The sequence below is a fragment of the Ammospiza caudacuta genome, chromosome 3, assembly GCF_027887145.1.
Source record: "Ammospiza caudacuta isolate bAmmCau1 chromosome 3, bAmmCau1.pri, whole genome shotgun sequence".
In the NCBI taxonomy this organism is placed as follows: Eukaryota; Metazoa; Chordata; class Aves; order Passeriformes; family Passerellidae; genus Ammospiza; species Ammospiza caudacuta.
The window spans coordinates 97,497,825-97,518,256 of NC_080595.1; the positions used below are offsets into that span (position 1 = coordinate 97,497,825).

At 38.3% G+C, this 20,432-nt stretch overlaps 1 protein-coding gene across 1 annotated transcript in view; it reads left to right on the forward strand.

Moving 5' to 3' along the window:
• IMPG1 (interphotoreceptor matrix proteoglycan 1) overlaps nucleotides 1–20,432 on the forward strand; it is a 51,226-nt gene that overhangs the window by 26,455 nt on the left and 4,339 nt on the right. Inside the window, exons 11-14 of the mRNA XM_058802666.1 lie at nucleotides 515–591; nucleotides 1,423–1,921; nucleotides 17,211–17,767; nucleotides 18,546–18,765. Coding sequence (XP_058658649.1) covers nucleotides 515–591; nucleotides 1,423–1,921; nucleotides 17,211–17,767; nucleotides 18,546–18,765 — 1,353 coding nt within the window. The remainder of the gene's footprint in view (nucleotides 1–514; nucleotides 592–1,422; nucleotides 1,922–17,210; nucleotides 17,768–18,545; nucleotides 18,766–20,432) is intronic.

Below are 20,432 nucleotides of genomic sequence, written 5' to 3' on the forward strand. Positions count from 1 at the left end.
AGTAGTTAATTCTAATAACCAAACAAACAGTTTGCATGCAGGTACTTTTAAGATCTTCTCTGAGAGGTGAAAGGAGCAACTTGAGCACAAAAGCCGAAACACCAACATTGCAACAGTGTGGACTCAGGGTAAAACTGGAATGGCTTGAGGCTTAATGAGCACAATATAATGAGTCATTGTAGTCCATGCAGATTGAACTGAGGGGTTCACACTTCAGATGATTTTAAGCATTCCTCTATGGTTCAGCTGTCTGCAGACCTATCCCATTTATGCTAAATAAAGCAAACAAAAAAAGGTGTATATAAAATTTGATTTTCTTTATAATTTCCTTTTTGAATGGGAACTGATTTTTTTGTCTGTAGATGGATTTTTAAAAGCAATTTTTTGATGGAGAACATTTTAGTACTTTTTTCTCAATTGAGTTTATGTGTTTTGATCAGTTTTCAATGTTGTTGGTGCTGAAGTATTCTGTGCTGTCTCTCTCTCTTTCTAATGTTTTTGATTTTCTTTGCAGAAACTGTTATACCACCTAGTGAATTAGACAATGATATCCAAGGTGTGGTCACTATTCCTCTGGCAGGCCCTGATTTGGTAGGTTAATAACACTTTTCATGTTTATTTATTTCTCCATGGGAAAAGAAATTAAACAGTGTTTAAGAGGTAGATAAACACACAAAAAGTTTCTTATGCTGGAATAACATATGTGCTTTTTGTACATTCTGTAAGGATGAATGTTGTGTTGTTTTACTGCAACAGAGACACTGTTTCAAGCACTTACAGGTGAATATTACTACCTGATTACCTTTTCCAGATTTAATTACAACATAAACAGTGTCTCATCAGTTCAGTAGTACATCTTAATGACAGAAGGACAGCAGTTTACAGGGCTAGTTAAAATCATCTTTCTTCCACCACTTTTGAAATTACAGGAACTGTGATTAGGATCATATGTACATGCCAAACATTTTACACATCCTACGACTTCATAGCAGCCTTCCTGTATCTGAAGGGGCCTGCAGGGAATATGGAGAGGGATCTGTCAGACAGATCCTGTCAGGATCTGTAGGAACAGGACAAGGAAAATGAACTGAAAGATGGGAAATTTCAGTTAGATATGCAGTAGATGTTCTTTACTGTGAGGATGGTGGGACACTGGTACAGGGTGCCTGGGGAGGTTGAGGATGCCCCATTCCTGGCAGAATTCCAGGTTGGATGTGCCATTGAGCAACGTGGCCTAGTGGACGATGTCACCATGGCAGGGGTTTTGTGACTAGATGAGCTCTAAGGCCCCTTCCAACCCAACCCATAATACAATCCCATGTTGACTTAGCTATTTGCTAGCTCATGTGGCTAAAGATTATTGCCTTTTTAGCAATGAAGCTCAACATAATAATGAAAGATGCTTTTTAAAAACTTTTTTAGGAGGAACTCCCACTAGGTTATCCCAGTCCAGCAACAGTGGATCAAAGAGGAGATGTATTTGTTGATGAATTTCCAACTGAAAGCCCTGCTATAAGTGAAGAAATCAGCATCCCTGAAGAATTTAATAATTTTATTACATCTGAACCTGATTTTCCTACCAAACCGTCCAGAGAACCATTCCAGGACAGATACCCATACACCCAAGTTCTTGCTACCGACCACCCAAGTTTCACAGTGCCTTTCAGCGCTCTGGGTAGCACCAGCAGCCCTCCAAAACCAGAGGATTCCTTTTTGCCTCCCCCAGAGGATGACTCTGCTGGCCAGGACTCGCTCACGGGTGGCTCTGAGCCTCCAGGGGAGGCGGCCACCACGGGCAGTGTCACCACTGCCCATCCCCTGCCTGCCACCGAGCCGGGCAGGGACGCTGGGGACAGACAACTGACTGACACAGCACAACCTCCTCCCAGGGAAGTCGACCAAGACAGCCTGTCTGGACAAGGTAAGGGATTTTTGTGTAAGAGAGAGTAGGAGAGGTGCAGCTGTTGTGACACATGCAGTCACTTGTCAGAGCAGTAAGCATTCCTTTCCATTGGGACAGGAAATTCTCCTTCACAACCAAAGGTGAAAAATGTACATTTCTGATGGTCTTTTCTGCAAAATCCTAATGCACCTCAGTTCAAGGTTGTAAAACCCAACAGATGCCAAAGGATAAGGAACACTTAGTACAGAGTATTATGGTAAAATTTCAAACAGGCAGCGCAAAAAAACATGTCAGGAAAAAAAAAAGGGAAGTTCTAGATTAACATTTAAAAAATTGGTACTTAGAACATGGAAAGTAAATTACTTTGGGCTCTACTGCCAGTTGTGGATGATAGCTGCAAGAGTAACATGACATAATTTATTTCAACAAAGAGTACCATGGCTCAGAAAAGCTTCCATATCTACAGGTCTGATTAATGTGAATTTTTTTTTTAATTTCTGTTTTCTCTGTTTGTTTATTCCGTTTTATCTATGCAGTAGTCATGGAAGCACCCATCTACATGAGGAAAAATACAAAATATATATAAAAAGAAAAGTCTGGATAATGCAGCCTTTCAAATGAAAGTACATGATAGACACATTTCCCACAGCTGACCCTGCAAACTAAAGAAAGTTCAGACAAAGCTAGTGGGGTCAGCTTTAGGGCACAGGCAATTTAGGCTCTCCCTCAGAACAGCGAAATATCTGTAAGGTTACTGCTTCCATCACCTCCACCAGCAGCTACAAAGCCATAAGAGCCACTGTGGTGTGCAGGTAGCTGAATTGTGCAGGGCAGGAGCCTCCACTGGCAAAGCAGGAATAGCCATGATTAGGAGGAGCTGCCCTCCATCTGTCCCAGCTCTTGTCTGCTCCCTCTCCAATCCTGCTCCCTGGCCTGGCCTTATCATCTCAGTGTTAGGTCAGTAAACTTAAATTTTATTTACACTTCAAAGCCTGTGCTTCCTGTGTAAGATGCAAGAGGTCACTACAGGCACAAGGGAGGAATTAGTTCTTGGATGAATATTCATATGTGCTTTGTCTCAGATTTTTGACTGACTCTCTCAAAAGGAAAGCAGAGGCAGGTAAGCACATCATGGGAGTCAGCAGAATTCTTTGATGTCCCCACATAGTCTCTAAGCAATAATAAAAAATCTGCAGAGGAAAACAAACAAAAGGCAAAATTCCAACAACATGCATTAACTCGCACAACAACACTCGACACTTGGTGTTTCTGGATGTCTAAGAACATCACGCTCAAAGCCTGTAAGTTTGCTCCCTGCTGCAGGAAAGTTCCCTGTTCCCACAGGAGGTTCTGCTGTGTCCCAGCTCAACCAGCTCCCTCCTTGCCCAGGCCTTGGCCTTTCGTGTCCCTTCTGTACTCCGAAGTCTCTTGAAGTCAGAAGAGGGAACAGTTCTCCTCCTTTGAAGATGTTCCTCCTTATCCAGCATGCCCAAAGCCAGCAGGGAGGGACCTTCATCCCTGCTGCCTGCCCACATCCTGTGAGGCAAACAGGCCAGGCAGAGCTGATTGGAGAGCTGGACAGGGATTGCATGGTGATAACATCCTTCACAGTCCTTCACAACGGGCCTGCCTGGCAGAGGTGTGGGAGTGGGGAATGTCCATTCATCACACAGCCTGTAAAACCCTACCAATGCCAAACATAAGGAACACTTAGTACAGAGTATTATGGTAAAATTTCAAAAAGGCAGAGCTAAAAAACATGTCAGGGCAAAATAAAAAAGGAAATTCTAGATTAACATCCATTCGTGTTTTTCTAGATTAATGCCCATTTGTGTTTTTCTGGATCAAGCAAATCACTACATCAGTGTTTTAGAGAGTAGAGGATGTAACAGGTGCCACCTGGGAGCACACAACCCCACTTGGGAGCACACAACCCTCAGCTCCTGACTGGGAGGAGCACAGCACATTTCATGGTCATGTTGTTGCATGGTAGCTAATGCACTGAATATAAACTTCCCATTCTATAATGTTTCCTTTATAAACAGATTTTGGAAATGAGAGAAAAACAAATACTTTATGATTAGCAGAGTGACTTAAAGTTTAGAAAAATCACTTCTTACAAGAATCAGCTGTCAAATGTTCCTGAAATAATGTTTGTGATGAAAAGTATTACATGCAACTATTTTCAAATGCATGCTGAGAAGTCTTGTAGTGCTACTGATAAAAGCACAGCATACCTTCAAATAGCATTCATTATAAGTGTGGAAAAGTGCTACATTTGCAGGGAAAGGAAAGTCATGCATTTTTCATTCTGTTCACTCATTGTGTTAGGGACTTGATGTCATAAAAACTGCATAAAGTCACATATCTATTTCCCAATTTGTTAAACATCTCTTGCCTATGAGCTCCAAATTACTGAAGGGAAGAAGCTGAGGATCTTTAACTCACTTGCACTGACTCCTTAAGAAATTATTTGCTGCATATTTAGGTTAGAACCTGTCAAAGTGCAAAATAGAACAAAATCTAGAGCTGTAAAAAAAAAAAGCCTACCCCAAAATAAGGCATCCTATCTTGTTTCACCTTGTTGAATAAAAGTAATGTCTGAAACAAGCACCAGACTATAAGAATTCCATCATTATTTCTGCAGCTGAGTAGCAGGAGAAAAAAATAATTGTTCCCTGTCTAAAAAGTAGGAATGCCATGTTAGCAATGGCTCAAAGCTGCAGCTATTATATTTTCTTAAAAGCTTATACTACACAAAGCATACTGCATGCCTAACAGTCAGGAGAGCTGTTGAAAACCTATTTATTGAGTTTTTAAAATGTACACTCTTTACTCTTTAAAACTTTCTTCCCTTTTTAAAGCCTTTTTCAATTCTGGCAGTCCTGTGTGTATGGTATTTCCTGTAGCCTTTTATTTCCTGATATATTGTGCATTTCATGGGAACTGATGGAATTCAATCTGGAAATTCAGGTTTTATTAAAGTCACCAGTGTTAGTACTATTAATTTTAATATGGCAGCAGAACGTACCTTGTACAAAATATTTCACACTTTGTTCCTGGCTGCATTTCATAGCTGTTTTTCTTAGTAATATTGAAGGGAAAAAAAGTCTTTAAACTGTTTTTGGTGTGAAATGGCAGGAACTACTCAGACAGTGTGTATAAGTTTGGGCAGAGGATTAGGGTCTAAAGAGTTGTCTGACATTCTACTGTATTAGTTTTCAACCTTTTCCCCACCCTACTCTCCAGAAGATGGAACACATTTCTTCATCATGTGTTTAGAAATCTAAATTCACTCTTCTTTACCATGAAAGGAAAAACTGGCTACCAAAAATAACATAGTCTGAGGTTTTTTTAGGTATTAGCTCTGTTTCAGAGGTGGGCTTTATTGCACTGTCACATGTGTGCCCTGGGAGCTGGACATCACTACAGACTCCTGAATATTGAATGTCTACATCCTACACCAACTACTTTACCTGGGCCTGCCCAAGATCACCAAGCAAGTAATTTAAAAATTTCTTTCACAGTTTTTAAAAAGATAACCAGCCTCAGCCTCACAGACATAAATACAGGCAAAGTTCTGCATACAACACCTAGAGAAAGGTGAGCAGAAAGAGGTGAGGGATGAAGAGTCCATGAGAGGTGTCCTTTGAAGCCATGGAAGAATGGGAATTGCCAGGTGTGGCAGCCGGGGGAGGGATGAGCCAGGAGCAGGCGTACTGTCCAGGTAAATGTTCATCCCAAAATCCTGGCCATCATGGAAGCAGCATTATTTCTGGAGAAGTTATTGCAAAACAAACAAAGCTGCAGTAAAATCCTTCAGCTACTCAGATGTACTGCATCTGTTTAAGGAGCCTGTATGATCCTCAGGCTTTCAAGAAGGACTCTGAGAGACAAAAACTCTGCAGGGTTTATTGCAGGGTTTTTTTCTGTGACAAGAAACCACTGATAAGGTTTCTTATGGTTTCATGATGGTCACATCTCTGTATGTGTAACTGATAAAAGCCTCATTAATTATTGCCATAATTAATCTCATGTTCACACAAACCTGCTGTGAGTTGTCCCCATTAATATTATCCTGCTGCCCAACACTTAATTAGGTGGCACACTCTTCACTCAGTCTTATTTCCAAGTAATTTTTAGGAAAAAATCTCAGGGCTTTGTGCATTTGTGGATTTTTTCCGTCTCTGTTTCAACCTCAGCTGCCTTAGCAGTGTCTTTGCTTAGCACAGTTTTCTGTTTGGCATAACCAGCATTGTCACAGAAAAGAAAACCCCATTGTTTCTTGCAAGAATCTCTCTGGATGTTCCCAGGATTGGAATTCACCCATTCATTGTGCCAGGAACGCTCATCAGTTTTTTCACATCAATGGATAGAGCAGGTAAGAACTCTTCTGTTCCCTTAAATATTTTTATGTTTTCTTTATATGTTCTTGGATCATAAACTGACAGGATTTTTCTTGACATTTTTCCCCATCAGCTTCTCTGTGTGCCCTTCTTCTTGTCTCTTGCTGCTTCAGATTTGCAAAGAGTGTTTTTTGTGAAGGTTGCCTGACGTTTGGAGAAGTGAACAGGTAAGTCTAGCAATGTCATTTTCTCAAGCACCTTATACAATATTCACTAGTCTGAAAGTTGTCTATAAATTGAAGATAAGGGGGAATAGAAGAGTTCCAGCAGGCTCGTATTAGGATATGCTGGATTGAAGGAAATATTTTGATCAATTAGAACTGCCTACACAGAGTATTCCTGAGGAATCCTAAACATATTAAAGTAAGTTATTAGCATCTGGTCAGAATTTAATGACAGCAATCTGCCCAGCTGTCTCTGTGCTGGGAACAGCAGGAGCAATTGGAATAGAACAAAATCTACATCACGTCTTCAAAATATACTTAGAAATGCTGAAATGAAATGACTAATCCAAGCAAAACAGTTTGAGAGAAAGTGAGCACTATCTATTTTTCCAATTTAACACATGACTTGTTTAAATTATTAAGCTATCCAGTCACTTCTGTTTTACTTTAAGGCTAAGCTTGTCTTCCTTCAAATATTATTTCTTATTCATGACCCCCCAAATACACAACACAAATGAACCAAAACAAGTGATAACTTTCTTTAAACTCAGTTGGTAATTCCAATGACTCATTAAAATGACTGTGTGAAGTAGTGAAAACAATTTATATTGCTGCTAAGAAAATTTGCTTATCCAGATGCAAATCTTCTCGTATAATGAAAAAATGTATAATAATGTATAATAATGAAAAAATGTAACATCCAATTGTGCACCTATGAAAAGAGCAGGAAGATAGACCTCAGTGCTCCACACTTGTTCAGTCACACTTTGTAGTCAAGCCTATAAACCACCCACAATTCTTCCTCTTTGTTACAGTGCATGAAGGAGCTCTCACTCCAGGAGGGGTATATATGTGTTGCTGCATGTGGTTTAATTCCACTTTGTTCCAGAAAATTAATTTTCTTTAGAACTAAAGGGCTAAAAACTTGAGGCAGTTCACAGATTTTAGACATGACTGCAATAATTCTAATTGTCTAATAAAGGCGAATATAAAAGGCAGAAATAAGTTCAGAATTTGAAGGGCCAGTATCACAAATAATTTTAAATGTGTATTTTAAATACATTATTGTCCTGAATAAAATTAATTTAAAACCCCTGGTCTTTGCAGCATTATAGTAAGAAGGATATTCTAAAACAAATAACACAGACTTCTGTGCTGGGAGTGTAAGGTTAACATTTGTCATGTCATAAATGAATGAAACTAATGAAGTTTACATGTCATGTATTCCAGTTGGAACAAATATTAGGCAAAGTGTCTCTGCTGAGACTAACATGCCCTAAATAATGCATTTCCCTCACTTATTAAAAATCCTTGGCCTTGCTAGAAATGCTGGGTTTAAAAAAATTGTGTTATGATCAAATGGTACTAAAACTTTGACTTTCTAAATTATTAATCTCCTCTCTTTGGAGAATTCAATATGCTCCAGCATAGGAGAGTCCACTTGACCTCAGACTGGAAATTTTTTTAGTCTGTTCCTTGTTAGAAAAAAACTCATGCCACCTGCATTGGACTGTTATAAACAAGTTGTAACTTGAGTGCTCTGAATAACCTCTGCTCCATCATCTGCTCCATATCTCAATGGAATTTTGTATCCCTGTCTACAGACAGGGCTTGGCCTTCTAGCTTTGATCTTCTCAGCCATCTTAAGATGCCTTACATCGATAGCACAGATGCTAATATCAATTTAAGCTGCTAGTTAGTCAGTTTGAAAAACACTACAGTGTTTAAAACTAGCAAACAAAAATACATAAAAATCTTAAATGGAGGCATATTTGCAATAATCGCATTAAATTTACAACTTAAACTGCTGTCAGGGGTGTCATAGACATTTTTGTTTTAGTTGCAAATGAAAGTAACTTCTGACTTTAAGTTGAAGATAACATGCAATTTTTCTCCCATAAGTCCTTAACATTTCTTTCTCAATTAAACTTTCTATGAAGTTCTGTAGAGGAAAAAACTAAACTCAATTTCAAGCAATGACATCCAGGTGTAAATTAGAAGGACACAGAAATTTCACTTTCATTCTGTAGAACAGTAGGATCATTACATGCATCAGTAAGAACATGATTAAACCAAGCCTGGATGCAAAATATTTTATTTCTTCTTCATTTTACTGAATTTACATGTTTGGCCTTCTCTTTCATTCTTCCCTAGTTGATAGACGTTTTAAAATTAAATTATTGTAGTATACAATATTTGTAGAATAGTGGTGCCAACAACAGAGTTTTATAGTCAAAAGTTTATAGAGAGTCAAACATTCCTTAATAACCATCTTTATTGCCATGCAGTTTGGAATAATGGGCTTTCAAGCAGAGTTGGAGCAGGGAATTGCTGGCACAGAAAAGTCTGCTGGGGTTGACTGTAAAAACAAAAAGTATTATTCATGAATGGCATCTTCATAGCTGAGGATTTCAGTTCCTAAGGTCCATCTACCCAATAACAATTGCCATATTTTTAATTTATCTTTCTAGAGGTGGAAAGAAATCAAGTTGGGAAAATATTTCAGCACATTTCAGTCCTTTCTCCTAAATGTATATTTAGCCTATAGCAGTTGCTGAAGCCCTGGTTAAACTTGTATTAAATAATTAAAATAAACTCAAAGTTCCATTCTCATCCCTATTCTAAACCACCTATATCTACACCTATCTATCCCTGTGTCTTCTTCACCATGTCAGAATCAGACACTGACGCTTCAAAGGGAAACAATAAAAATCAAAATTATGCTGAATAAATCTTGAAGAACTTCACAATATGCAACATGATACTGAAAACCTTGAATAATAATAACAATAATAATAATAATAATAATAATAATAATCATAATCATAATCATAATCATAATAATAATAATAAATAGTAGTAGTAGTAGTAGTAGTAGTAGTAGTAGTAGTAATAGTAGTGTGGCTTGAGGAGAATGCATGCCTGAAAGCATCAAGGCAGATGATTTTAATGGTGATACGTGGCAGGGTAGAAGAGAATAGAGTCAGCATCAGCTGCAGTTACCAAAGATAATGATTTTTTTTTTTTTCCCCTGCTTGTTAAAAGGAGGTTCTGCCCTTTTATTAACAATTCCTTTAAAAACTATGGCAAGAAGGTTAGTGTTAGTAATGCTTACTAGTTCTTTCATGGGGAGTGAAGAGAGTATTTTATGGACAGCTCACTAGCTATTTTTTTCCTATTTCTAGCTTCCCAATGTACCTGTAAGTTCTATGAGCAGTTTGAGTAACAATGTTTAATCTTTGTATTGTCACTGCTACTCAACAACAATTGGAAAAGTTAAATGAAACTCATGTACCTTAATCCAGTCATTTTATGTGAGAACAATCCCAAATATTAATTTAAGTGTTGTTTTTTGAAAAGCCAGCTCATGGCATAAGACTTCTGCACCCCACTGTTACATGAGGGTCTCTTGGGGGATTGCACACAAGCCTGGGGCCCATGGCTGTAAGGACAATTTTCCTGCACTGTGGGTTTATCATTGAGCATCCTGCCTGCCCCCTGACAGGAGTGCCCTGGCTGCTCTGGCTGCTCAGGCCACAATCCAAGCACGATGGGTGCGTTTAACAAGCCAAGTCTGCACTAAGGCATCTGACCCAAAGTCCTTTTCCGTATCAGTAAGACTGAAATGCATTCCTACAATGAAACAGAAAGCCAGAAGGATCTTCCCTCTTAAATATCTCCTTCTATCTCTCTCACAGAGTCACATTTTCCATTTCAAAACACTGAGAAAAATCAGACTACATACATTCAAGGCACAATTTAGAAGACCAAAACCCTCCTCATTCTATAACTTTAGTTGCATGAACCATTTTCTCACACAAGTGACTACATAGTACAAGGGGGAAAAAAGTTCAGTGCTTTCATTTTTCTTGGCAAGTCTTAAAGTGCTCATTTGATTATGAAATTATAAGAGAATCACTGGTTTTAACGTTCTAATTTCATGTTTTTCGTTTCCATTTCAGGTCCTTGGTCAACACATTAGTTGAATTTGTATCATGTAACTTGTATTTTGTTTTTTTGTTTTTGCCATTTTGTAAACTAATAAACTTTGTTACCACAAAACTGTCTGATGGTCCCATCCTCTACAAAAATTTGCTCTGAATTTTGTCTGTTGCACAGTTGAGAAAAATAGAGAAAATGGGCAGGAATTTGGAAATCACTTTAAGTTCTGAAGGATAAGCATTGTTACTTGTCAGATTTTGTTTTCAAACATTCCAATATAAAATAAATCAAAAAGAGTATTCCAGGTTCTCCATTTGGGGTTCTCTAAAACTTTTAGTGTCATACAGCAGTGTTTGCAACATTTAGATGAATGTCTCTTTATTTTTCTAAGTGTTTGTAAAGGCCCAGGCTGTTTTCACATAGATTTCATTATTTTAAATTCATGAGAGGAATTTTTCAAATTTGATTGAGAGCATTTAACAATGGGAATAAGAGATGTTAAATCCTCCTGAAGCTATTGTTTAATCAAGAGTTTTCTTATTTGGTTTTGATTCTTTTCTTTGTAAAAGTGCTTTTCTCTTTGCAAATTCACTGCTGCTGGGGTTTGCTTCCAAGATTAGCATGGTATCTTTCTTGTTTAATATATATTTTCATATGATATATCTATGGTAGAAAATTATGCAGAACTTCAATACAAAATATCTTACAATACAAAACAGCCATGGTATCCCTGGCATTTTTAACATATTTTTATGTAAATGTACTTACAAATCCCCTTACTTCACAAGAGTATTTTATTCTTGGTTGCATAATTTTTAGCAAGGACTTTACTCAGAAAACTGACTTTCAGAGTGCTTGAGCACTAGTATGTAATTTTATCGAGCAATCTCAGTAGCAGAAGAGGTAAAAGGTTCTGAAAATGGTGAAAGTGACTTGTCACATTATGGAAATAACCTACCACTGACCTACTGTCCATACAAGGTATCTGATAATGCACCTCAACTTTCTCTAAAATATATTGTACTCAGAATTTGGGGTATGCTTTAAACAGCAGCTATTCCTGTATTGTTTAAATTATATCTGTGTTTCTGAAATGCTTAATCCTCTAAAACTGCTGAAAAATGAAAATGCCAAAGACACTAGCTAAGGTTCAACATCAAGTTTCTCAGCATATGAATTTGATACAGGTCTAAAAAGTAAGATTGCTCAGTTAATAGTTATCTGTTCTATCTCCACCTGTTGTACTTAAATTATTAACTTGAATTCAAACATTTTTTTTAAAAAATATTAAATGTATTGATTTCATTGTTTCAAAGCTTTACAGAAAGAGTCTTCTTCAGAAAACTTTTAATTGAAGTGACAGAAGTCCTTTATAAAACCGCAAATTATTTATATAAACATATTTATAAAACAGCAAGCTGAATTACTATTTTCGGCCATGCTATGGCCAATGCATGTGAAAATTACAATCAAAGAAAGAATGAATTTTAATACCACAAGAAACTGATATTTCAGAGGGCTTGTACTGGTACAGAGACCAAATATGAAATTGTTCAAGGCAGATGTGACTCCTTTCTGCAACAGACTTCCATAAAGTCTAGGGGAGCCTCCATTTCCCAAGGACAGTTGCATCAATCAAAATACTGACAGGCATTACGTGAAGAGAATTCTTCACCTGTACTGAAAATTCTGTGCAAGTTGAAAAAGACTGGCTGGCTTGCAGCAGTGAAATGCTTATGGACAGTCAGGCTTTAGTGAGCTGCATCATTCTGCTGCTCTCAGGCAGGCTGGGCCACTGTGAGGGGAAAATTGCAGAGCAATAAAAGCAGTCATGGCTTGGCTTTTTTCTTAATGGTTTTCTCTTCATCTTTGTGCGTTGAAACAAGTGAAAAGTTCTTTGCATTTTGTTTCTTCAGTCATTGCAGAAGTAAATAATGCTACTGACCTCCCAAAAAGAATTCATGGTAAAGATCCCAATGAGATGAGGGCAATGTCATAACACATCCCCAGTCAAACACACAGTCTGTGGCCTTCACAAATTACTTAGCTAAGCAGGAAAGTCAGTAAGACAGGGTTGTCTGGTGCTGAACAGAAGGTTGGCCTTGATACCCATGTGGAGATAGCTAAAGAATCATCCTTCATTCATAATGAACATATAGACAAGATTAGTGAGCTTTGGTTGCTCAGTGCCCTGAATTCTGTAATGGTTTAAATGTTCAGGTCTTGATTTCACAAATTTTGTCATACTCTAAGTTTTCAATGTCAGATAGAAGTAAATAGTCCTGAGAATAATGAGACAAGATTATCATTACTAAGCAGTATTTTATTAAGATAGAAAATACTCTTCTTGTGACATCATGTGAGAATGACATTTATCTTTGAGGCTGAGAACATTGATAATGAAGCACAGCTGCAAGGTATGGAAATTTTCAAAATAAGATGAAGGCTTCTAGAAGTTACACAGAACACCACAGTAGTGGAGTGAGTAGCAGAGTTAGAGCTGTGCTCTCACGCTGCCCTATGAAAAGTTAGACTAGTCAAGAGCTCCAGTGTGGATGCTAAGGAAAAAGGTTAATAGAGAAAAGAGGTTTTAGGACTGGAGGATGGAGGAGAGATGGTGTGCATTCCCAGAGAACTTAGCTTCTCTGTAGTCAGTGAAGAAAGAGTTTTATGGATTCAATGGACACTGAACCTCGTTTCTGGATGGTCCAAACAGACAGACAGAATGACAGTCTTAGATCACTGTGGCTCTTTTGTCTTGGCTTTGCAGTTAGAAAGATGAATGTAATCAGTAATCATGTGTTGGGAGACACTTGTGATGCATTAGGTTAACGATCCTCTTCTCTTAATTCTCTTAATCCTCATATTACTTGTGTCTTAGTTAAAATTAAAGGCCTCGAACATAAATTCAGCACTTTGTCTATACACAGCAGTCCTGTGTCCAGGGATTTAGTGACATTTCAGGCACCAACAAAATATGTAAATTTCTAGAATGCATCTACCTTCTGTATCCATCTGGTATTGGCATCAGCAGAGCTGCACACAAGGTGATTCTTACCCTGTATTATGAACCAATCTCTTAACAGCACATTTTCCCTTCTTTGGTTATTTCTTTCAGCCAGCAAGTATGCAAATATATACATAGACATTGTAGCACTGTAACTTTCATATACAGAGCATGTACAGAATACCCACCAGTGGACTTGGGAAATATGTCAGTGCTTATTATGCTCATGAATGAAAGCAAATGCCAGGACCCCTTAAAGTATAACATTCTGGGCCTGCTCATTAATGCAAACCCTCTAGGAAAATGTCTCATGACAATTTGACCTTTCCCTAACAATTACTCCTTATTCATGGTCAATTAGAAGGGTTTCCCTCATTTAAAAAAATATGAGGACCAATTAATCAGATACCTAAAATGAAGTTGTTGAAATGGCAGTTGATTTTTTTTCTGACAAGTCAAATCTGCGTATTTCATTCCCTCAGCAGGGAATAAATGCCTACATGGACAACTCCTTTTACAAAGATTTAATATAGCATGGGCACAGGAAAATGCCTCTTAATTTAGTGTTTTCATGTCTTTGCCAATGGGTGTCTAATTTTTGTTACAACACTCTCAGTACAATACTGTCCTGCCTTGGCTATACAGTACAAAAAAAAAAAACCATCTGGGGAGTTCAACAAACAACTTTGTGAGAGGGTAAGAGGTGGCTGAAATTTGAGTTGCAGTTTTTATTGCAGACATCAGCTTTTAATTGCATTGTATTTTTTAACCTTCAATGTGGTTACTCTGGGAATATATTTGATTTCATTGACTTATTTTGTGCCCTCTGTGGATTCCCTACACCTGAGTGATAGTTCTATAAACTAAACTTTTTGCTGAAATGAAATCTGCTGAGACTGTGTCTAAATCTTCTGAATTTGTACTTGTAGAGGTTTCATAACATAATTGTCTTCTGATGTGAAAATCTCTTCTAGAAAGCAAATTGGTGAAGTTTTTACAAATAATTCCTTTGTGATGAATAATGTAAGTGTATTTTGTGTTCTGTTGAAAAATTTTACACATATTTTTATGTGCATATGGATTCACATATTCATAGAATAAGTTTGATTGGGAGGGATCTTTAAAGCCCATCTAGTTCAACCCCTTTACAATAAACAGGAGCATCTTCAGCTAGATTAGGTAGCTCAGAGTCCCATTCAGTCTGACCTTCAATATTTCCAGGGATGCAGCATCCACCACCTCTCTGGGCTGCATATTCACCAATCTCATAATAAAAAAGTGTTTTCTTTACATCTAGTCTGAAAATCAATTTATATTGATGTAATATATAAACCCAACATTTTAAATGCAAAGGGTTTGTTTTTCATTTCACTGACTAGCAGGTCAAGGGAGGTAATTCAGTTCTGAACTCCACTCTTGTCACAACCCACCTGGAGTACTCTGTTCAGCTCTGGCCCCTCCAACACAAAAAAGACCACGGAGTCCAGAGGAGGGCTAGGAAGATGGTCAGAGGGCAGGAGCCCCTCTCCTATGGAGACAGGCTGAGAGAGCTGGGCTTGTTGAGCCTGGACAAGAGAAAGCTCTGGGGAGAGCCTTTCTTTGCATTACAGTACCTAAAGGAGGTGTACAAGAAAGTTGGATGGGGATCTTTTACAAAGTCATGTAGATACAAGACATGGGAGAATGGCTTTAAACAGAAAGAGTGTAGATTTAGGTTAGATATTAGGAAGATGTTCTTTACTGTGAGGGTGGTGAGCACTGGAACAGGTTACCCAGCCAAGTTGTGAATGCCCAATCCCGAAGTTCAAGACCAGGTGGGATGTAGCCTTGAGCAAGCTGGTGTAGTAGAAGGTGAAGGTCCCCATGGCAGGGGGGTTGGACTAGATAATGTTTAGGTTCCTTTCCAAACCAAACCATTCTTTGATTCTATGAAATGGCTAGGTCTTCTCTGTTTGATCCATAGTTCCTAACTTCTTAGGACTGAATTTTATTGAAGCCTTATGTAGACAGATGAAAATCTTGGTAAAACGAGCTGTAAATCATTGCAGTGCTGATTTCAACATGTCACTGGTGTAGGCAAGTCTGGCAGCAATAACATGACACCTGTTAGACAAAGAACAGGTCAGTGATTCCTGGGTTTGGGATGGTGCTGTGCCACAGTGGGTGCCCAGCAGCCCTTGATGTGAGCCCATTTACTAACAGGAACCAATACAAACTGTTGGGTCACTGCTTTCAGATGGAGACACAGTGATTGCTAAGAACTGGCAGCTTATAAAAACAGGTGATTGATGCTCAGAGATCATCTTGGTATGCCCTCAAGGCCTTTTAAGTTACTTTGCTTGTAATAAGAGGATGCCAGAAGACCTTTATAGTCTATGTATAGACCATATGTAGATATATATACACATAGCTATGTGCCAGGCATGCAATATATAGATAGTTGTGCATTTCTGCTTCAAATTTGCTGCAGTTTCAAAGCCACTTCAGTACAACTTTCTCCTGTAGTTATCTTTCTAAAATATAATCTGCCTAACAAATGCCATCACAATGGTGTGTGCTGGAGTGTGTGCTCTCGTGCTGAGAGAGATGTCTGTGGGGCTGCAGGCTCATCCCATCAGTAGATCATCCTGCCTTAATGCCTCGGGCACTAATGCCAGCAAAGCTGTTCTGAGTTCTCTTAACTGATAAGTGACTCTCACTCCTTAGAAGCATAACAAGTAATAGCAAGAGCTTTGTAAACAGAGAACATCACTAGGCTTTGCTTTTCTAATCTGTCCGTATCCTTAATCATACAAGAAACATGAGGACATGGCAAGAGAAGAGCATCTGAGTCTTTCATTGAAATGGGGTGGCAGGACAATTGCCACCTCATTCAGGCAAGGATATTCCAAATGCAAAACTTTGCTCTCCTTTCATGTTCTCATTGGCCACTGGGAGAATATTAGGATGTAGGGAAAGGAAGGGAGAAAAATTTCTTTCCATTCTGCCAATAAGTGTTTTTGCCTGAAGGGGGCTGCTAAAAGTTCCACATGAAGAATGGTATAGCCCTGGAAAAGGACAAAGGCACCAGTTTGGGCAGGTGGCTTGGTAGAGGACATCATTTATTGTGAAGTCATTGTGGCCAGGTAGCCTCAAGCCAAATTCAAAGAGTCACATTCCTGACACTTTAGATTTGGATTTCAGCTACAGTTAGCACATATCCTAGATCCATGCCAAGCCCCCATGGGAATATCATAAAAGTTCTGCTTCAGGTGCAGTAGATGGCTTCTTAAGGTTTGAATATTTTTTCATTGCTGCTGTTGTCTTTTGGGTAAATTGACACAGTTTGCTTCTGGAGGGGCTGTATTGTTTTTGTAATCACATTTTATGATTACTGGCAAATAATAGCTTTAGCTTTTCACAGAGCGAAGCAGAATGACTCTGGCATACAAGCGTTCCAAGCAGAGAGCTCAAAGCTCCAATCTCCCCTTTCAGACAATATAAACTGACAGTGTGATTATGTACCTTCAGAACAAGAATGTGCTGTAGAGGTTCAGGAAAGACTTGCCAAGCATAAATATTAGACATAGAACCTGCAGAAATCCCATGACTCAAACATGTGTATGAGGTATTTTGTTTCAGTAGACCTTCTTGGTGATGGCGTTAACATTTTCATATTTACATAAGGTTAAACTTATTGTTAAAAATGTTCAGTGGAAATACCGTACACATTTCTTTTTACCATGCTTGATGCTTTTTGTGCTTGCTTTTCAGCATAGCTAATTCAGTTTTATCATGTTTTCCTGCAGCAGTTAAGATCATGGAAGAACCAGAATCATCAGGGGATGACATTTTTGTTACAGCCAGCACTTATGAAGGGTTGCCTTTCTTTACTGCTCCAAGTGGTGTCTCTACCGTGCAGCCTGGAGCTGTCATCACCGATGTGCTGCCACCAAGAGCACCGCTGCCCGCAGCCACCAGCCCGTCCTACAGCCCCTCTGAGATCATTGAGCAGTCCCTTGAGTTACCAGGTCCCTCAGTGCCAGCCTCTGAGGGGATTCCTGTGGATGGCACCGGGATGGGCGTGCAGGACATCGCGGCTGAGCTGGATCAGATCGGCGCCGTGAGCACGGCGGGGCTGGACGAGGGCAGTGGCTCCATCCCAGTGCTGACCACGGAGCCTGCAGAAACCACCCCTGCACCCGTGCTCAAGTATGTCACCACCAGCTCCATGACCACTGCCGCCAAGGGCAAAGAGCTCGTGGTTTTCTTCAGCCTGAGGGTGACCAACATGCACTTCTCTGACGACCTCTTCAACAGGAGCTCGACAGAATACAAAGCACTGGAACAACAGTTCATGCAATTGGTGGGTGAAAATTGACCTGAACAGCATTTGTGGTAGCTGGGTGCAGTTTAAAGGAATACACTGAAGTGAACAGTATTTTAACAATACTAAACCCTACTAGAGTTCAGTCTGATAAGCTGTATTTTAAAGGATCCATAAGCCTGGGATGCTCTTAGAGTCTGAAGACAGGGTTTATGAAGTCAGTGATGAAAGATTTTACTTGATCAAGAGAACCCAGATATATGCCTAGCATGTAATTTATTTGGCTTTTTCTTAGATCCACATCAACACTATAGCAGTGCTGATTATATCTGAGACTTGTGTCTGCTTGCTGCATTTAAAAATAGGCTTTTAAAAATATATCATAGCATAGACTGTGATTAGATATGGATTTTCTCTGTTGGTACAATAGGGCACAGGTCAGCTCAGCTATAACATGCCTATTATACTATGCCCTAACCTGCCTGGATTGAATGTTTGAAAATAATTAAAGTTGGCAAAAAGTGAGGTAATTTTTTTCTCTTCCAGATGAATAAACCTCCCAGCTGCTATGCATTTCATTACAGGGGAAATTGCTGCCCATCCATCTCAATACATTATTGAGAAAAGAGCAGAAATCCAGAAGAAGATACTGCTAAACAGAAAAGTTAATTTGTTCATGGAGCTTAACAATTGTATTAAACTCAGGGAAATAAATCTGTGATGTGTGTACTTGATAATGAAAATTGACTATAAGAGAAATTAATAGCAGGTAGACACTGACAGCAAGTTAAAATAAAGGCAAATTTCTGTTTTGCAGTTACTTCCATACCTTCAGTCCAACCTTACAGGTTTTAAGCACCTGGAAATTCTCAACTTCAGGAATGGAAGTGTGATTGTGAACAGCAAAATGAAATTTGCCAAGACAGTGCCATACAATATCACAGAAGCAGTACACTGTGTTTTGGAAGATTTCTGTGATGCTGCAGCTCAGCACCTCAATTTGGAGATTGACAGCTATTCCCTGGATATTGAGCCAGGTAAGATTGCATTACTAATGTATATGCTAAATCAAAACTAAGCAGACAATCGTTTTTCAGACTGTTACAGTTTCAGAAGTATGACTGTGTTGGAAACAACCACATTAGCAATATCCTTCCAGTGATAGGGGGTAATAAGATGAAAAAAGATGTTGCAAGTTCTCTGCAGATGTATTTTCTTACTGTAATGAAAAGCTGGGTGGAGCTGTTGGGCTGTGCTTGTTCACCAGCTGCTGCTCAGAGACAGAGTGATCTCTGGAATAAGTGCTGGGTGGAGACAGGTATAAGAAATGCTCATGTGCAGTGTGCAGGTCTTGCATTGGAGTATGGAAACATAATTTCTGGTGATTATTGCAATGTTGTAAGCAAACCATGGTTTAGAGCATTATTTGATCTTTTTCTAAAGAGATACAGCATTCAAAACAAAAGGAGACAATGTGTAGGAATAATTGGATTCTACAGATACTCACTAATTGGGCATGACTTTATGTAGTACTCCATAGATTTGTAATTCTAGAATCCCTCTGGATTTATATCTTTCAAATAAGTTTGTAGTCCTTGCTAAACAGTGGAAAGCCAGTAACTACACATCTGGACACTATTCTTACGTCAAAAACTTAGTGTTTTCAAAAACTACACTATTTTATAAAATTGAAGCCTAAATCTATTTTCAGGCTCTGGCAATTATTTCAGGGTTGAATTTAATTTCATTGTCATGGAGAAGAACAATAGCAAAAGTATGGAGATGCCTCAAGCAATTTTGGTTAAGCTGGTTTTTTATGTACAGATCTATGACTATTCTGGAACAAAAATCCATTTAAAATTCAGTTTCTAACCAGTTTTCTTTTTACATATGTCTTTGTGGCCACTAAAAGCATAGGTAGCTTGTGGTAAAGAAAGCTAACAAAATCACAGTATTCTACCCTCCAAATAAACCATAATAAACTGATGTTTGATTAATAAAATATCAAATTAGTTAATTATAAAGAGTAAACTTTGGACTGCCATATGTTCCCTGGTTTAGTAATGAATTTTCTTTAAATAAAAATTAAAATGAGAAAGATCCTAAAATGCAAATTCATAAAAAATTTTAAATCTTTCATCTTCATCTGATATGCTTTACTGATGTGGTATTTCAACATTAATTCAAGAAAACAGAGAATTCATTACAGAGAATTTGTGGAGAGAGCTGTTTTATCGAGGCTTATAAGTTTATTAGGTAATATATAGTAGTATATATAGCTTATAAAGTAGCTTATAGAGTCAAAATAGAAGAAATTGTGTTCACAAAGCCAGTGTATTCCAGTACAGGTGTGGCAAAGCAGGTGCGTTTTAATTTCAGAAAAAAACCCCAAAAAATTAAATCCAACCTGTCTATCAAGTTAAGGTAATATAAGCAAATTCCTCTTTATTGTGAAACTGAGAGCCATCTAGTGGTAGTGATCTACCAAAGCAAAACATGGATGGGAACTGAGAGTCCAAAATCCACATCAAGAGTCAGCAGCTGTAAAGGGCTGACTGCACTGGTCCTAAATAATACCATAAAGAAGGACTTTTCAAAATACCTGCATGAACTATTTCATTAAGAATTAATAATTAATTTTTATAATTGATTTTTTAAAAATCATTAATAATTATTTTCTATGGAAACAGAAAATATAACAAAG